The sequence below is a fragment of the Perna viridis genome, chromosome 15 (genome assembly GCF_037379345.1).
Source record: "Perna viridis isolate PV_CMFRI_1.1 ecotype Kerala chromosome 15, ASM3737934v1, whole genome shotgun sequence".
Taxonomy (NCBI): domain Eukaryota; kingdom Metazoa; phylum Mollusca; class Bivalvia; order Mytilida; family Mytilidae; genus Perna; species Perna viridis.
The window spans coordinates 10,583,570-10,599,837 of NC_142459.1; the positions used below are offsets into that span (position 1 = coordinate 10,583,570).

Consider the following 16,268-nt stretch of genomic DNA (forward strand, 5'->3'; position numbering starts at 1 on the left):
AACATGGCTTAATAGATTAAAATGAAAAGTTGACCGCAGACAGATCTCATGATGTAGAACACCTGTCAGAATTGGCTAAACCTAACCGTTTTCGAGATATATGCGAAAAACTACTGTCTGACCCCTGTGTTCTATTTTTAGTAACGGCGGCCATGTTTTTCGACGGATCAAAAATCCCAACATCAGTTCTATGCAGGATACCCCAAGGAACATTCATACCAAGTTTGGTTCCAGCAGGTCAAGTAGGAGAAGAGTTTTGAAAAATTGTTAACAACGACGGACGCCAAGTGATGACGAGCCGAAGGCCAGGTGAGCTAAAAATGGAAAATGTTCAATGCCTTCTGATTTATTTTCATGGAGATATCATATTCTAGTAATGCATATGTGTTTTATAAACCTCACCCTTAAAAAGTGGAAGGCAAATAGTGATCACACTGTCCATTCACAGTTCTTATCTGCAATACCTCTCAAAACGCTGAATGGAATTGATGAAACTTGCACGAATTCTTTCACATATGATGCCATTGTGCTCCTCCCATTTTTTTATTCCGTCTGAATGGTGCAAAACCAGGCGCGTAGCTGCCGTTAGGCAAAAAAGCTTTTGCCTTCACTTAATTTTGAGATAAAATACATCCAGGAGAGGCATAAATGATGCTCTAAAACGCCATCTCCGCGGAGCTTCGGGGGGAGGGGCTAGCCCCCTGGACCCCCTACCAGGGCTCGGCCCTGGACCTGCTAGGGGCCTTAAGCGGCCCCAGACCCCTTGACGTAATTTTGCCTACACTTCAATTTGGCCTTAGCTACGCGCCTGAAAACATTGGTCAATCGGGGTGATGGTCTGCTTATCCACATTCTTCTAAAACATCTAAATAGAACTTCCACACATTCTTAATTATCACATGATGGCATTGTACAAATCATATTTTGTTTTTCCATCTGAATGACTTTTAAGGTTTCTGGCGACGGTAGATGGGTAGTCGCCAAGTGATCTTTGTTCACATATTTTATAGTTTAATTTTACTTTACCTGGTCCATGCTCCCTGTTCACACACACACAAAAAAAGCAACCGTAAAAAAACGATTAAAAACAGAGAGTGAAAACAGGTGCTTTCTGAGGGTAAACACTTCCTGCTTCTCGCAAGACACCCACCGTGTTGTACGTTGAAGGTCAAGTCCGGCGACAGACGAAGGAAATCCAGGACTGGCAGCATGGGATTGTTGTTCTTAACTGAAACGAACAATATACTCATGCTAACGTTCGTAAAACTTTTCAAAAATAATGAAAGCATACGAGCTCCGTGCGGCTTCAAAGGCGGATCAAGGATAGACGCGCCATCCGCAGTTTTGTCTTCAGAAAAATTGAAATGAAAGAAAATAACTAAAGCGTGACGATGCGCGCCCCCGACTCGGACCAGTAAGCGCGCCTTCCCGTTCTTCAATTACTTATCCGCCTCTGCGCTGGTTCCCAGATATGTTACTGCACTGGAATGGGAAATAAAAGTAGTCGCGTTTGTCATAAAGAAAGCGTCCACCTGCCAATTTCGAGAAGAGGATCATGTTAACTTAGACAGACTTAAATGTCTTTCCTTAAAATTTTAACTTTTGCTACAAAATCCTTGTAGTTCCCTTATGTTATATGGCTCCGGCAAGAAATACCCACCCATCCCCCGGCAACACAATAATTTCGTTTTCTCCAAATTAGTACCCCATCTATTATAGAAAAATCCTCTATGATACACCGCTCAGTTAAACCACTCGTGCAATTCCACAAGAAAGGCATCTGGCTTTTTCAGATATCATCAGATGTTATAACCGATATGTCCCACAAGTAAATCGTCTCCAAGCTTTTTTCCATCAGATGTTATAACCGATATGTCCCACAAGTAAATCGTCTCCAAGCTTTTTTCCCATCAGATATTATAACCGATATGCCCCACAAGTAAATCGTCTCCAAGCTTTTTTCCATCAGATGTTATAACCGATCAGTCCCATAAGAAAATCGTCTCCTAGCTTCCCTCAGGTGTTACCACCCCCACCCCCCCCCCCACCACACACACACACACCACCCCCAGGTCCAATAAGATACTTCTTTTCCTAAGATGTTAATTGAACCCGCTCATCTATTCTCACTAGAAGTGTGCCTAGTTCCATCAGATGTAAAGTAAACTAACAGTTATAATACTAACAGATAAGCACCCTGGTTTTACAAAGTTGTCTTCTTCCCAAAGATGTCTCCAATGCCGTAACTTGGCATATTATTTTAGTGAGGCTAAAATTTTCGGAAGGGGGTCTTATGGGAGCCGCTCAATGCCCCCCGAAGCTCTGGAATAAATGGTGTGGAAATCTTGCATTCTGGGCATTTCCAAGGCTGCATTTTAGACACATTTAATATATTTTTTTCTCATATTTTAAGACACACATGTACAAACACGAAGTGATTACAACTATATCTAAATTTATCCATCCGATAAAAACCCAAATACATTACCTTGAGTCTGCCGCAACATCTACTCAAATTTGATTGCGACATCGTTGTGTTTAAAAAAATGGAATTGAGCAGACGGCCGCCAAGTGATGCCCTTTGGTCAGGTGAGCTAAAAATGGAAATGTAAGCAGCATCAATTGCATTTACACTGACAAAGAATCATAAAAGGAATAATGAGAAAAGATACATGTATACGAAAATAAGGGAAATAACAAATTACCGAACACTAATCCGATCCATAATTACTCTAGTCAAGTCCAAAATAAATCTGATATTACATCATTGGAGTAGCTGGTACCGCAATGGTTCTGATTTCAAATTAAACGAACTGGTGGATAAAATCTAGGTTTTACAGCGCAAAACCTCACTCTTCAAAATGCGGCGTGAATATACCGATGTTGATTAAATGGCAATTGCATGCTTTAGCGTCATGATGGGTAAATCAGTGGTCATATCAGCATCAAGAATAATTCACACAAAACAATCATCACTTTTTCTTTTAAAAGAAAGATAGTATTTTTTTTCTACCAAGGACTGATATTTTGAAAAAAGAATTCCTCACATCCCTGATTCAGGAGTATGTTGCGCAGATATTCATTATCGCTCTCGATAATGTCAAAATTTGAAGGTGAAAGAAACATTGGTATATAACTAGTCAATGCAGGGTTATATTGTTCATATTTTGTTTTGCCAAGAAAAAAGATACAGTTGGAGAAAACGGAAAAATGAATACTCAGACTAGGTTAGTCCAGAAACATCACCCAGGGAGATCCTGAGTTATTTCCCCAGAAGAATGTTAATGAACAAGTCAAGATACACAAATTCAGGTTGAGAGTGGGACCAAAATACAAAACTAGCGAATATATATTTTGCATTTAGTTACCATAAACAAATAAAAAAAATCAACATCGCCCTCTTTCGATGAAGAGTTCAATCCACCAAGCAAGAAAGTTGATTCTTCCGCCCAACCGTTATTAGTCTCAGTGCATGTTCGCTTTCCGTCGGCGCAGGTGTTAAATCTCCCAATCCCACAAAGGAAAAGTATCTAGCTTTTTTTAATAAAATGCCGCCTATACACAGAGGCGGATCCAGACATTCCCAAAAGAGGTGGGCCCTAACTGGCTTAAGAGGGGCCCGGGCCTGCCATTGTTGTGATTTCCTATTTAGTCAACAAAATATTTCCGACTTAAGGGGGACAGGCCCATGCACACCCCCCCCCCCTATGATCCGCCTATAGATGATATACTGTGTGAAATATTGAAATCTTATTGAAAACATTTTTTGTTTCCACCTGCATTGTTAACTGTACTCCTACGATGTAAGAGGTTGTAATTCCGTTCCTCCATAAGATGGCACCAAGTCGAAAAATAGCTTACCAGACAACCTCTAGCACTGCTGGAGTAGGTTAATTGGCTCAGCAATGACGCATCACAATAACTTTTATTATTTTGACTGACCAGCTAACGACTAATATATAATAAATATGTACATTTGTACACCGCATCGTCCGTGCTAGACCCGACAGGGTAGTCAAGGACATTAAAAACCCCTCACTCACTCACTCACTCACTCACTCACTTGTATACCCCTAAATGTTAGTGTGTGAAAAACCTTAAAACGAAAAATGGTAAAAGAGAGTTCAGGAATTCGCATATCATTACAACTTTAGATTCGCATGTTTTACTTTAAAAAAATACATTACATTACCACTATGTTTCAGAAAGTGCAACGTTTCAGAGAATATTGATAAAAAGGGCAATTAATTTCAATATTTTTTTTAATATGCCATTGCCATATAGATTCGAATTGAATTTATAAAAAAAAGATCAATTTGCTTGTTAATCACACATTACTACGATATGAAGCTCTCGCTCTTCGCGTGTTTTATTTCATTTCTAAATAGGTCGACTGGCAGCAGTCTGACAGTCCGTAGTGTGCGATACATAATTTACTAATTGACACGTGACTCGCATGTGCTTTCATGGGATTTTAAAATTTTGGGGAACCGCACGTATAAGTTTGATTGTATTGACAACTTTAAATAGTGTGATGACAATTGCAGATGGAACTTCTAAACGAATTTTAGGGACCTGTAAGTAAAACAAATTGATCAGATGGGCGTCCGTCGTCGAAATTGTCTAACACAATCATTACTAATGTTTTCTCACAAATCTCAGCCAGTCAGTGTTTCTTGGGTGAGTTATTTGTCACGGTGATTAGTATGCGTTCAACAAATTCGTTTTTAAAAACCCCTTTCACAGAGGAAGGGGTAAAAGTTTCCACTTCAGTATAAATTAGTCAAGAAAAAAAGTTTTGGAACAACTAACAAGCCATGTACTGTCACCGTGACCTTGGCCATCTATATGGCAAGCCAAATTAGACAAAAATGCCTATTTATTAATATTTATAAATAATTATAAATATTTATAATTCATTTATAAATATTTATATTTCAATTATAAATATTTATATTTCAATTATAAAAACTTATAAATCATTTATTAATATTTATAATTATAAATATTTATAAATCATTTATTAATATTTATAATTATAAATATATTATAAATATGGCAATTATAAATGAATTATAAATATTTATAATTCAATCCAAAGTGGACAAAAATGCCTATCTATAAATATTTATAAATGAATTCTAAATATTTATAAATATAAGACAATTATGAATATTTATAATTCATTTATGAATATTTATAATTCTTTTATAAATATTTATGATTGAATTATCAATATTTACAAATAACATCATTATTATAAATATTTATAAATAGGCATTTTTGTCCACTTTGGCTTGCCATACATCTAAGCATTTTGCGAAAAGAAATTGACCCTACCACAGGTTACAGAAAGAGTAACACCAACAATAAAAACAACAATATGAAAAATTACAACTGAAAGAGAAAAAAAAACTTTCAAAATTTCTGGATCTGCCTTTGTGCACTGGTATTGCAAGTCGTTGTGGAATTGATTCCCCATTTATTGATGTTAATAAATGTGTAATAACATGTTAGTAAATATTTATCAACATGTGCATAAAAGATTTATTGATATCATTAAATAGATGAATTAGTAACATGTTGATAAATATTTATTAACATGTTGATAAATCATTTATTGATATCAATAAATTGAAAGAATTATGAACATGTTAATGAATATTAATTAATGTGTTATTAAATCTTATTCTGGATTATGCATGCCGGGCAATATCCAATAGAATAGGCAATTACAAACACTTTTCGACCACGATTAAACCACCTATAGTGTCACCCTCTTTATTGATGTGTTAATAAATCATCTATTTATTGATATCAATAAATGATTTAATAACATGTTAATAAATAGGTAATAAATTCCACAATGGTTTGCCATACATAGGGTTCAATCTATCCGACCTATCAATTGTTCTATTCAATCACTGCATGTGGGATCTTACAAAAACTCCATTCTACAATTTTTTTTAAATCAGATCAGTTGCAGATTCAGAGGGGGTTGCAGCAGGTTGGCATTTTCATAGGAAAATTTTTCATTTTTAATTTCATATATAAAATTGACAAAAATGGCAAATTTTTTCCTAGCAACCCTTTTTTCTGAGGAATCATTAAGAATGATGCTTTCAAAATCATGCAAGATGAAATCTGATTGGCTGACCAGAAAGGTCATCAGAACAGAAATGGTTAGATCCTACATGCAGTGACTGAAAGGAATGAATTTCAGTAACAGCATATTCATCATAAATATATTGACACAATTTTTGTAAATTTTAGTTTTGATAATTTATTCAAAATTTGAATTCGAGCTTTTCAGTTAGTATTAGATATAGACATTTCATTAGTAGAGGATACAGTCTCATAATAGCAATTTATATCAAATGTTTATTTTTGCAGCAGCTATCACTTGCATTTTCTTTTGAACAATGAAGTATAGAATAATTTTAGACAGTCTCGACACCAGCTTTCAGATTAGTCTGGCCTTGCCTTGTTGTTTTTAATATACATTTTTTATGAATATGCAAAAAAAACAATAATTTCCAAAGAAACCTTGAGGGGATAAATTACCTTGTTTAATCTTTCTTTTTGTCAGTCTGTCCATCCATCTATACACATTTGAATAAAGTTCAACTTCTCAAACCTCAGTTGAGTTAAGGAAAAATTCAAATTATTTTTACAGAAAATTTGTACCAAGTCCAGCCGGGAATAAAGCTTGGCTTTTGGCATGTCTGACATATCTTAATTCTTTTTATACATGTCACAAGTATGAGCTAAGGTATTATGTTATACCCGCTTAAACATTGTTGTTATGTGTCCTTCCATTTGTCTATCTGCCCCCTATGGTTTTAGAAGATAGAGTTATCTTTCTTTGAATATTGAAATAATTGTGAAAGTAGTTCTTTTGTATATTATGTAATGTAGGAAAAGTTTATAAATTCCTTTTTTAATTATTTTATCCCACCAATTTTTTTTTTCTCAATTTATTCAAGTTACCTTTCTTGGAATAAAAACAGATGATTTTAATTTTTATTCAATTTATTAGAAGAGTAATCAAAGGAACCAAGATTCGAGCAGTAATCAAAAGAATGTAGTTGCAAGACAAAGACAAGACAGGGAAAACTGATGCTGTGACACAAACAAAACATGAAATGTCCAATTTAATATATATAAAGACACAAAAGTAAATGAGGAACCTGAACTCCACTTAAAACTGGGAGCATGGATCAAGTGCACCGATAGGGTACTGTAATGGTCTTTTTAGAAACACCTGCCGAGTTAATTATAAAATGTCCCATGTGGGGTAGATGGAAGAGGAAACCAGTTGGTTCTCATACTGCAAGTGGATACACAAGAACAATCAATGAGTTCATGAATATGACCATAAAACTTTTGTTGCCAAATAACATCTGAACGGTAAACCAACTGATTTGAGGCTATTTTCAAGCATTAACACTATAGACTTAATTTAGTGAAAGTTTTTTTTTTCCATTTTTCTTTCATTCTAGCTGTTGAAGTCAGTTTTAAAAAAAAAATTAATGTCCCTTTCTTTTCTCTATTTAGCTCTGTAGCTGATTTAGAGACAAGACTTGACATGTGGTGATGCACCTGATTGACAATTTGTGATGCAAATTTAGAGAGAAAAATTTACAGTTATTTAAACCTGGTTGAAAAGTATACTTCAAGAAGTCGCCCAACTTGGAATGAAATTTCTGGTGAGGTGTGATAGTTGACTGGAAGTAAATTTAGTCCCTGGGAGCTTTAGAATGGCTTTCATACTACATGTACATGGGAATAAGGTAGGTTACATCCTAAAAATAGAATGGAAATATCGTCATTCAAAGGTCTAGAAATAGGGTATGCATATGAATTGACTTATTGTAGGTGTGTTAAGTACTTGGATACTTTTGAATAAATTATTCCAAACCAATTAGCTACTTACCAAAGTGTAAATAGTTTAAGCTTTAAAGAAAAATGTTTACTATTCTTCCTTTCCCCAATGAGACCGCCAACCAGATTGTCATGAGTTAGTGGGTTACGTCCCTTTCAAAAAACTTTCCTAAATATGAAAAACGACTATTGCAGACATTACAAAAAATTCTTATGGTATACACTGAAAAGGAAGTGCATGGGAATGTAGAAGGCAAAAAAGGTACATTATAATCTAAATATATGATATAAGTTCATATCTGTCCAAGAAATGTCTATGTTGTCAAATCAATATACTTTTACCACAGCTGTGATGAATTCAGACTTGACTATGTTGACAAATAGAGAAAATTTTAGTTGCAAAACTCTTGTCTTCCAATAAATGGATCAATTCCAATATGGTATGTAGTTTCATATGGAAAGGGCATATATTATTAGCCATTTTGTGTGCTGTCTGATATCACTTTCCTGTTTTGTTGGATTTGGGAGTTTTTCATTATATAGAATAAATGAAAGTTTAATTTTCATAACAAATATCTCATCTCCCAATAAATGGATTGATTCAAAATTTTGTATGTGGCTTCACATAGATGGGGCATACTTTGTCAGCCATTTTTGGTGCTTCCTTTACAAGTACATCAAGGTGTGCAACTTCATGTTTAACGAGCCTGCTTGCTTTAAGTGTGACTGATCGTGAAGTGTCATATTTTGTGCAGATGTTTTAAATAAATAAAACTGTATCATTCATAGTCATTTAAGTAGCAGTCTTAATTTCTAAGAATCATGCAAATGCTGAAGTATATGATGCACTCCACAAAAAGGCTACACATATTTTTATTTTTGTTATTAAGTTGCTTTATGATCTACATAATGAAATGTATGATTATTCAATCCAATCTGTTTGGCCTGAGGAGATAGTTCACATAAAAAATTCAATAATTTCCATTGTATTTCACTGATATTTACAGAGTAATCTCCCTTAATTTTCAATTCTACAATGTTTTCTATATGATTAATATTTCTTAAGACCAAGGGTAAAGTGAAAAACTGGATATTAATTTCTGTTCACCATAACATTTTATAAAAAAAATACCAAAAAAAAAAATTATACATAAGCTTGCCAACAATTTAGGTGACACATGTATCACATTCTGCATGATTCTTAGCTAAAGTAGTACTTACAAATACCGGTTAGGAAATCATTACTTGGCAAGTGCTCAGTAAAGGCAGTATTTACTTGCCGATGATGAGTTGGCCAATTGTTGGAAGATTCACACACTTCTTACCGCAAAAACAAACCAATATTATATAGGCAGCCTCTTAGATCATTCAGGGATACTACCCACTGCCAAATGTATGCTTTATTAGTTATTTCTAGTACATTTAGTTAATAAAAAAAAAGTGCACATCAAGTCAGACATCAACTATGCATGTATTTCAGGAAAAGGGTGGATTGAAGTTCACTTCATGGCCCCTTCATTTTTCACAAAACATTCAGGCCCTCTTTTATGTTGTAATGGCAGAAGAATTTGATATTATCCAGCACCAACTTGTCCAGTTGCCCAATGAAAAGAGGGACATTTTTGTCGAAGTAAAGACAGTGACAGAATGTTGTCCTGTCATCATGCACGTTGTCGGTCTGATGAGGATAGGTGAGGGTGTACAGATGTACTACAAAGTTGTTGCCGAAGCCTTCATCGATATAACAGAAGATGAAGAAAATGGTAGGAATATTATACTGAATAAAATTCTGTGAAGTTCTTATCTTTTGCATAGTGACCTTAATCATTTGTGCTCTAGCAAATTCACCATTGAAATATAAAAATTGAAGATACGGTATGATCCACTTCTGGTTGAAGTAAGATTGGTAATTTTCATTTCATCAAATGGTACATGTCAAAACTGTTAAGTTTGATATAAGGGGGTGGACAGGGGGTTACTTCATCCTCATTTCCCTCCTCCTAGACCCCTACCTCCCACTCTCCTGACCACTGCTTCCCAACTGCTTTTATTTTTACTCCCGATTATGGTTCCCAACCAAAACCCCAGCTTCCTGTACTTTTCACTCCCCGATCGTTGCCCATTCAACCACTGTTCCATCCACCACAATTCCCCACTCCTTCAACCACTGATTTCAGCCTCTTTAAACCCCATATCCCAATTCCCCGTGTCCACCTACCTAGACATGGTACCTGTTGTTTTATCATTCTGGGGGCTCAGAAACAGAAGAAAATTTTTTTGCAGCAAATTTAAAAGACAAAAGAATGGGATTTCTGATATAATGATAGTAAATAATGGTTGATGATCCCATATCTTTAAGCCCTATATGTACTCTTTTTGATTTGAATTATACTGTTTTTATTTTCAGATGATAAACTGGATGGAGATTCTGTAATTCACAAAGGTAATGAAAAATGCTGACCAAGCACTTGTTTCATTTTTTGGATGTTCCTTCTAAATTTATACACCTGCAAGCGTATTTCTAATACCCAACTCTAGGAGGTGGTTATTTCTAATTTATTGTTCTGTCAGTCTGTACATTCTTCTGTAAATCATTTCAGCTCATTGAGCTTCAACTCTCGTATTGATTTCAAATTAATAGTGTCAGTTGGGTTGAGCATTTAGGTAATAGTTGTGGTTGCAGTCTCAACTAAAACAAAGTTATTTATTGCACAGTTTCTTTTCTTTACAAATATCTAATTTGATACAAATTTCTCAAATTTGCTCTTCCCTCTGTTAGTTATCAGTTGACTGGGGAATTAAAAAGATATTAACTTTCTGTTTGGAGAGAAAATTTTATTTGCAAAGATCTTTGCATACTCTGATTGGAATTATGTAGGTATGGTTTGCAGTTTCACTTTAACATTCATCTTCTACTGAGTTCTGCATCTTTGAAAACATTTACAAATATATACATGTATGGAAAAGTTCTTGTATAGAGCCTATCAATCTTCATCAGAGGTAGCAAGATCTGCTTCCCGTTAATTAAACTAGGTGTTATGCGATTTGTTTAAAAGGGAAACAGTATCAGATTTCATCATGATGTCCATCCGTCTGTCTTCAGTTCTAATCTGCAACTCCTCTCAAATTGCTGAATTGAATTTGACGAAACTTTTATATATTCTTTATCACATAATTATTCCATTGTTTACCTCTTATTTTATTGTTCAATATGAACCAATTATATGGTTTCATATATGGTGTCTAGGAAGTGGTATCACCAAGTGAGCTTTGCCCACAGTTTTTCTAGTTTTAAATACAAAGGAATTGATTACATGCAGGAATAAAACACTAATCTGTCCACACATTCATGTTCCCTAATATGATAACAGTCAACCTGCCTTATTTGATCCAATTGTAGTTATCATTGAATTGACTTGGTCATATTACAAACTGACAAATTGCTCATTGATACAAAATCGAGTAAAAAGGGCAAAACATTTCATTTCACATAGTGGTATTGTAGACACATCTGTGGTTGAACTGGGAACCAGTGAAGGGAACCAGGTCGCAGATGCCATCTTTGACCTTCAGGATGAGGTGAGATGTTACTTACTCATGGTACATGTATCATTTTAATCCAGCTTTCTGTTAAAGAAGGTACAGTGTGTATTATGTTGTTTTAAGTTAAGAGTTTTTAAGTTTACACATTGAGTTGAGATATAAAAAAACTACATGAAAAGGTTCAATGTTTTCTGACTTGGAATATCCTTTTGATGAAAGAACCTTTGACTTTGAAGGAAAGTATGGTAAGGTACCATGTGAAAAAATAGGGCGTCCAATGGGACATTAAATGATACCCCACCACATATAGTTATCTAGACTCAATAGAACCCAATTTTCACAATTCTTTAATATTCAAAAAAGGATAACTCCAATTCATCCAAAAAAAATTGATATGGCCATAACTTTTGTGTAAACAAGCGGATTAAACTGAAATGAAACTTGATTTGTATTTTATGATACTCAATAACTGTGTAAAACTTGAAATAAATGCTGTAATATCAGAAGTTCTCATCTAGAATCCATTGTGTACAGACAGATAGACGGACATGCAACTTTTCTGAAGGTATCACATAATACCTCGACACTTTGTATGGCGGGGAGGGGATGGGATGTATAAAAACTTAGATGAAAGTAATTAATCCACCTTCTCTTTGAAGCCCATGTCACAAGGCTTGCTGATAGCTTGATACCCATCCTATTAAACTAACAGGTTCTCCCTGGCTGTCATGTCTTACTAACACTTTTAAAATTCTTGATACAAAATGGACAAAAACATACTAACCAAATCTACTTTTGAAGATATAGTCACGATCTGAATATACTTAGCGCTCTGGTCAGTTGCTGGGATTCCATGATATACTAATTATACCTCAGTAAGTATTGTGTATTCTAAACAAAGTGTTGGTGGTTCTGTAATCTTGTTTGTCTGGCTTATGTTGCATGCTGTCCTCTTTTAGCTTTGCAGGTTACTCTGAATAAAGCAGCATAATAATATTGTTATTTTAAGTTTACGCTTTATTTTGTCTGATTGTTTCCATTGCCTTGATTTTGAATTAGTTCAGATCTTTCCCATGTATTGCAAATTTTTTAAATTGAAAAAGCCATTTTATCCAAAACCATGGCTAGCTTTAAAGAAAAAAAATGATTGGGAAGTGAATCCACAATACTTCCTGGTTAATGTTGCAGGTAACTTGTCTAGTTTGAATTTCATTGATGATTTTTATGATCCAGACAATATTTTTTATTTATGAGTCTTTTCACTATAATTAATTTCTAGTGTAAAATCAAGTGTTTTTCCTTTTATCACATTCTAAAAGCCCTGAATTTTTTAAACTAGGAGGGACCTGAAGTTTTGCTTTCTCACAAACATGGATCTAAATACTGGGTCAGAACCCCACCAGGACGGGATGGATTGTGTACTCAGAAACTCATCCTTCTCCAGCAGGTCCAGAACAAACAGCTATACATGATATTTACCAGTAATTCTTGGAATTTTAAAAGTATCCCATTTATGATGCAACCTGGACGAGAATATAGGTACAATAGTGGTCCATAACAATTTGTAATGGTATCAATTGCAAGAATGCATCCAGAAATTGATAAAGCAAGTGTCATGGTTAAAGGGTATCAATGGGTCATTGGCTGTAAATTCGCATGAAATCAACAAAATTTACCTTCAAAAGGCCGGAGAGGGGCAACCTCTGAAACCCCTGAATCTGTCACCGTTTTATATGGATATCGTTATATCTTCATTAGTCAGCGGTAATAGTCTGAATTATGCTTTTACAGGCCTTTCATTAAGAGGTGTTTCAGGTACTTTTACCCTTTTAAACTACTGAAAGGTACCTTCTGAATTTTAAAATTATGTATATGTTTATAAAAGAAAACCAGAGGTACCTGCATTGCAACAAAATAATGAAACCCCTGTTTTTAATATTTACTTAAATTTCTAATTGATTCCTCTACAAACAAAATGTCAATCTAGTTGGGTACAACATTTTTGCTATAAGATTTGTCAATCACTAGTGTGAAAGGATTTCTATACAATGTAATGATACAGCTGTAAAACTACATTATAATTTAAACAAATTGAAAATGGTTTATTTGCAATGAGCAGATCACCATTGACAATACCGGTATTAATAAATTTTTTTTAATCATAGTTCAGAAGCACTGAGTCAACTTCTGACCTTTGCTAATTTGTAAATAACCTGTTTTAGATGTCTTGTCATTTATTCCACGTCAGACAAGACTTCAGACTTTCTACAGATTGGAGCAATGACGGATGGGAAAAACAACTTCTCTCTTCCTGACGAGTTCAAAGTTCATCATTTTGCTCAAGCTTCGAAAGAGAAAGTAACAAGTATTTGTAAGTTTCATACAATTTAATATAATGAATGTATTTTATTCTAAAATGGAAGTTCTACACTTTATACTAAAATTTGACCACTTGTTTTATGTCATTAAGTGTCAGTCTCTGTAAGAATCAGTCAGTGGGTGAAACACGTTATGAAAAAGCCATCACTTTGATAGTGTAATATGACTATTTGCACCATCAGAATCAAGGAAAAAGGACAATATTTTCCATATCATGTTGGTGCTTTGAGTTGCAAATAATGGTCTTTTCAGATAGAGAAAGTATTCTTGAGTGATATTACATCATCAGATCAGTGGGGTTTGACATGTATGTTTTTGATTTTTTCCCATTTTAGTACTAAGATAGAACTATAACTTAAACTATTAACATTTCAAGAGCAGATAACTGTCAAAAACATCATTTTCCTTGTATTCTGTTGAAACATTTCTGAACAAATCCAGTGAGGCAGGGGTAAAATAATGGTCTTTTCAAATAGAGAAAGCATCCTTGAGTGATATTTTATTGTCAAATTGGTGGAGATTTGACATTGCATGTTTTTGATTTTTTTCCCATTTTGCTTTATTCTTAGAAACACTTACACAAAAACGTTTAGTACTAAGACAGAGCTATAACTTATACCATTAAGGATTGTGATCATTTTCTTTGCATGATTTTTTTTTTGCAGTAAACATGATACAGGACCTTGAAAAGTGGTACTTAGTTTGTAAGAGGTATGCATGTACGGTTCTCTTTTTTTACCAACATGTAATCTGAGTGAGAGAAATGATATAATAACATGTATTAATTTTTTTTTAAAATGTTTTAGATTTCACCAAGCAAGAGCTAGACGAAATGAGGTTAAAGGCAGTACAGTTTGTCCATAGGAAGAAACAAAGGGTTGCCGCCATTCCATATTTTTACAGAAACAAGGACTTGAAGTACTACCACAATATAATGAAAGATCACAATGATGGTATCATGTATCCCACATTGAAAGACAATAATGGGGATCGGTACTCTATCCTTAACAGTAACATAGAGGGTATATTTTTTAGCGCTTTGCTACTTCCCTCTACACTCAGGCCACCCGATACTTCAATATTTGGCACACGTCGGTGCTATATCCGCTCTACAATGATGCTTAACAGTGACACTAATATGTACTTTGCTGATTTTTATTGTTACAACAATGTGGTGCACTACGTGACAATTGTTCTTACAAGGCCTGGTTCTGAACCGGACCAGTTCTGTAATGATAATCTTGTTAAAATTGATATTTATAGTAATCCATTCTTGCAACTGGCGACGTTTGATGGTGTCCAGAAAGTGCTTGTGACACTGAACGTTGTCATAGAAGTGTTCTACACAGAACCTATTGATCTAATGGCTCTGAGTATGCTCCCGGGGGCAGCATTATTTGAAGACGTGAAGGTAATAGGCAGAGGATCAAGTGTTGAAGGAGGTTTGCCCAAAAAGGAGGACTGTGATCTTTGTAATTTATGAATGGCCTGAATATATTTCATTTTTAACGATGCTCATCTTATCAGACCTGTGCCTTTATTTCAGTTCTGTCCTTTCTTTTTTCTTTCTAAATTCTTATTCTTTCGCATTGGTATACTGGTACTTTACGCTACATCCTTTTCTTTTGTGTCCTATCGGTTTGTTTGCATGTACAATTGCCATGAAAGTTTCCATTAATGCTTTATTGACCTGTTATCTAAAAAGATGGTAAATTCAAGTTAAAATTATTTTTAAGCTTTGTATTGGGTATAAACATCTCGTTTAAAATTGTTTTATCGGTGAATTGATGTCCTGTATTGAAATATTGAGACTAGATTGAGAAATCCAAATCTCCTTCGTGCTTTCCTCAATCATGTGTTATAAGACTGATATTATATTGTTTCTACGAACAAATTTGTGTATATTGTGTTAATATTTCCCATTGTTATAATTCCTAATTAGCATATCCGTGTTCCGCTCTGGCAGAGTTGTTAGTTAGTAGTTCTGTAGATTTCACACCTACTACCTCCTTCTTTTTAGGTCAGTTTCCCTCTTTGAGAAAGCCTCCCATATGGGAGACACAAATCTTCTATTTTCACACAGTTTTCCACCCCACCCCCCCACCCCCCAAAAAAAAAAATCTTCTTAGCAGAAGTATTGAACTAATTATGTTTTAAATGGCGTATTAAATTGATATAAATACAATACATGTATTTATGTAACATAATAATCATTGAGAAACAATCCACAAATAATTAATTCCTTTGTTTGTATTAATTACTCAAATTTTTATTAGAAATCCTTAGTACCAGTAGATTAATGAAATTATCATAGATTTTATATCTTTGTCTCAACTTTGTCCTTTGATTTCCTGCAAAGTATTCTTTTATTTCTGTGAAAGCTGAAAAGAGGGAGATCTCACTCTTTGAGTATTCAAAAAGTTAATAGGTATGAATTATACTTTTCCTTTTTTCCCCACTTA

General features: G+C 34.4%; 1 protein-coding gene across 1 annotated transcript; it reads left to right on the forward strand.

Annotated features, from left to right (window-relative positions):
- Nucleotides 1–4,460: 4,460 nt before the first annotated feature.
- LOC148596900 (uncharacterized) lies at nt 4,461–15,318 on the forward strand. The gene is made up of 8 exons (XM_088564241.1): nt 4,461–4,577; nt 7,558–7,793; nt 9,365–9,647; nt 10,292–10,327; nt 11,390–11,463; nt 12,767–12,966; nt 13,650–13,798; nt 14,613–15,318. The coding sequence occupies exons 2-8, from the start codon at nt 7,761–7,763 to the stop codon at nt 15,287–15,289; spliced, it is 1,452 nt and encodes a 483-aa protein (XP_088420367.1). The 5' UTR covers nt 4,461–4,577; nt 7,558–7,760; the 3' UTR covers nt 15,290–15,318.
- Nucleotides 15,319–16,268: the final 950 nt, after the last annotated feature.

Coding starts and splice junctions, on each gene's coding strand:
- LOC148596900 (XM_088564241.1), top strand. CDS start 7,761: ATGGCTTTCATACTACATGTACATGGGAATAAG. Junction 9,648..10,291: donor AACAGAAGATGAAGAAAATG/GTAGGAATATTA, acceptor TTTTATTTTCAG/ATGATAAACTGGATGGAGAT. Junction 13,799..14,612: donor AGAGAAAGTAACAAGTATTT/GTAAGTTTCATA, acceptor AAAATGTTTTAG/ATTTCACCAAGCAAGAGCTA.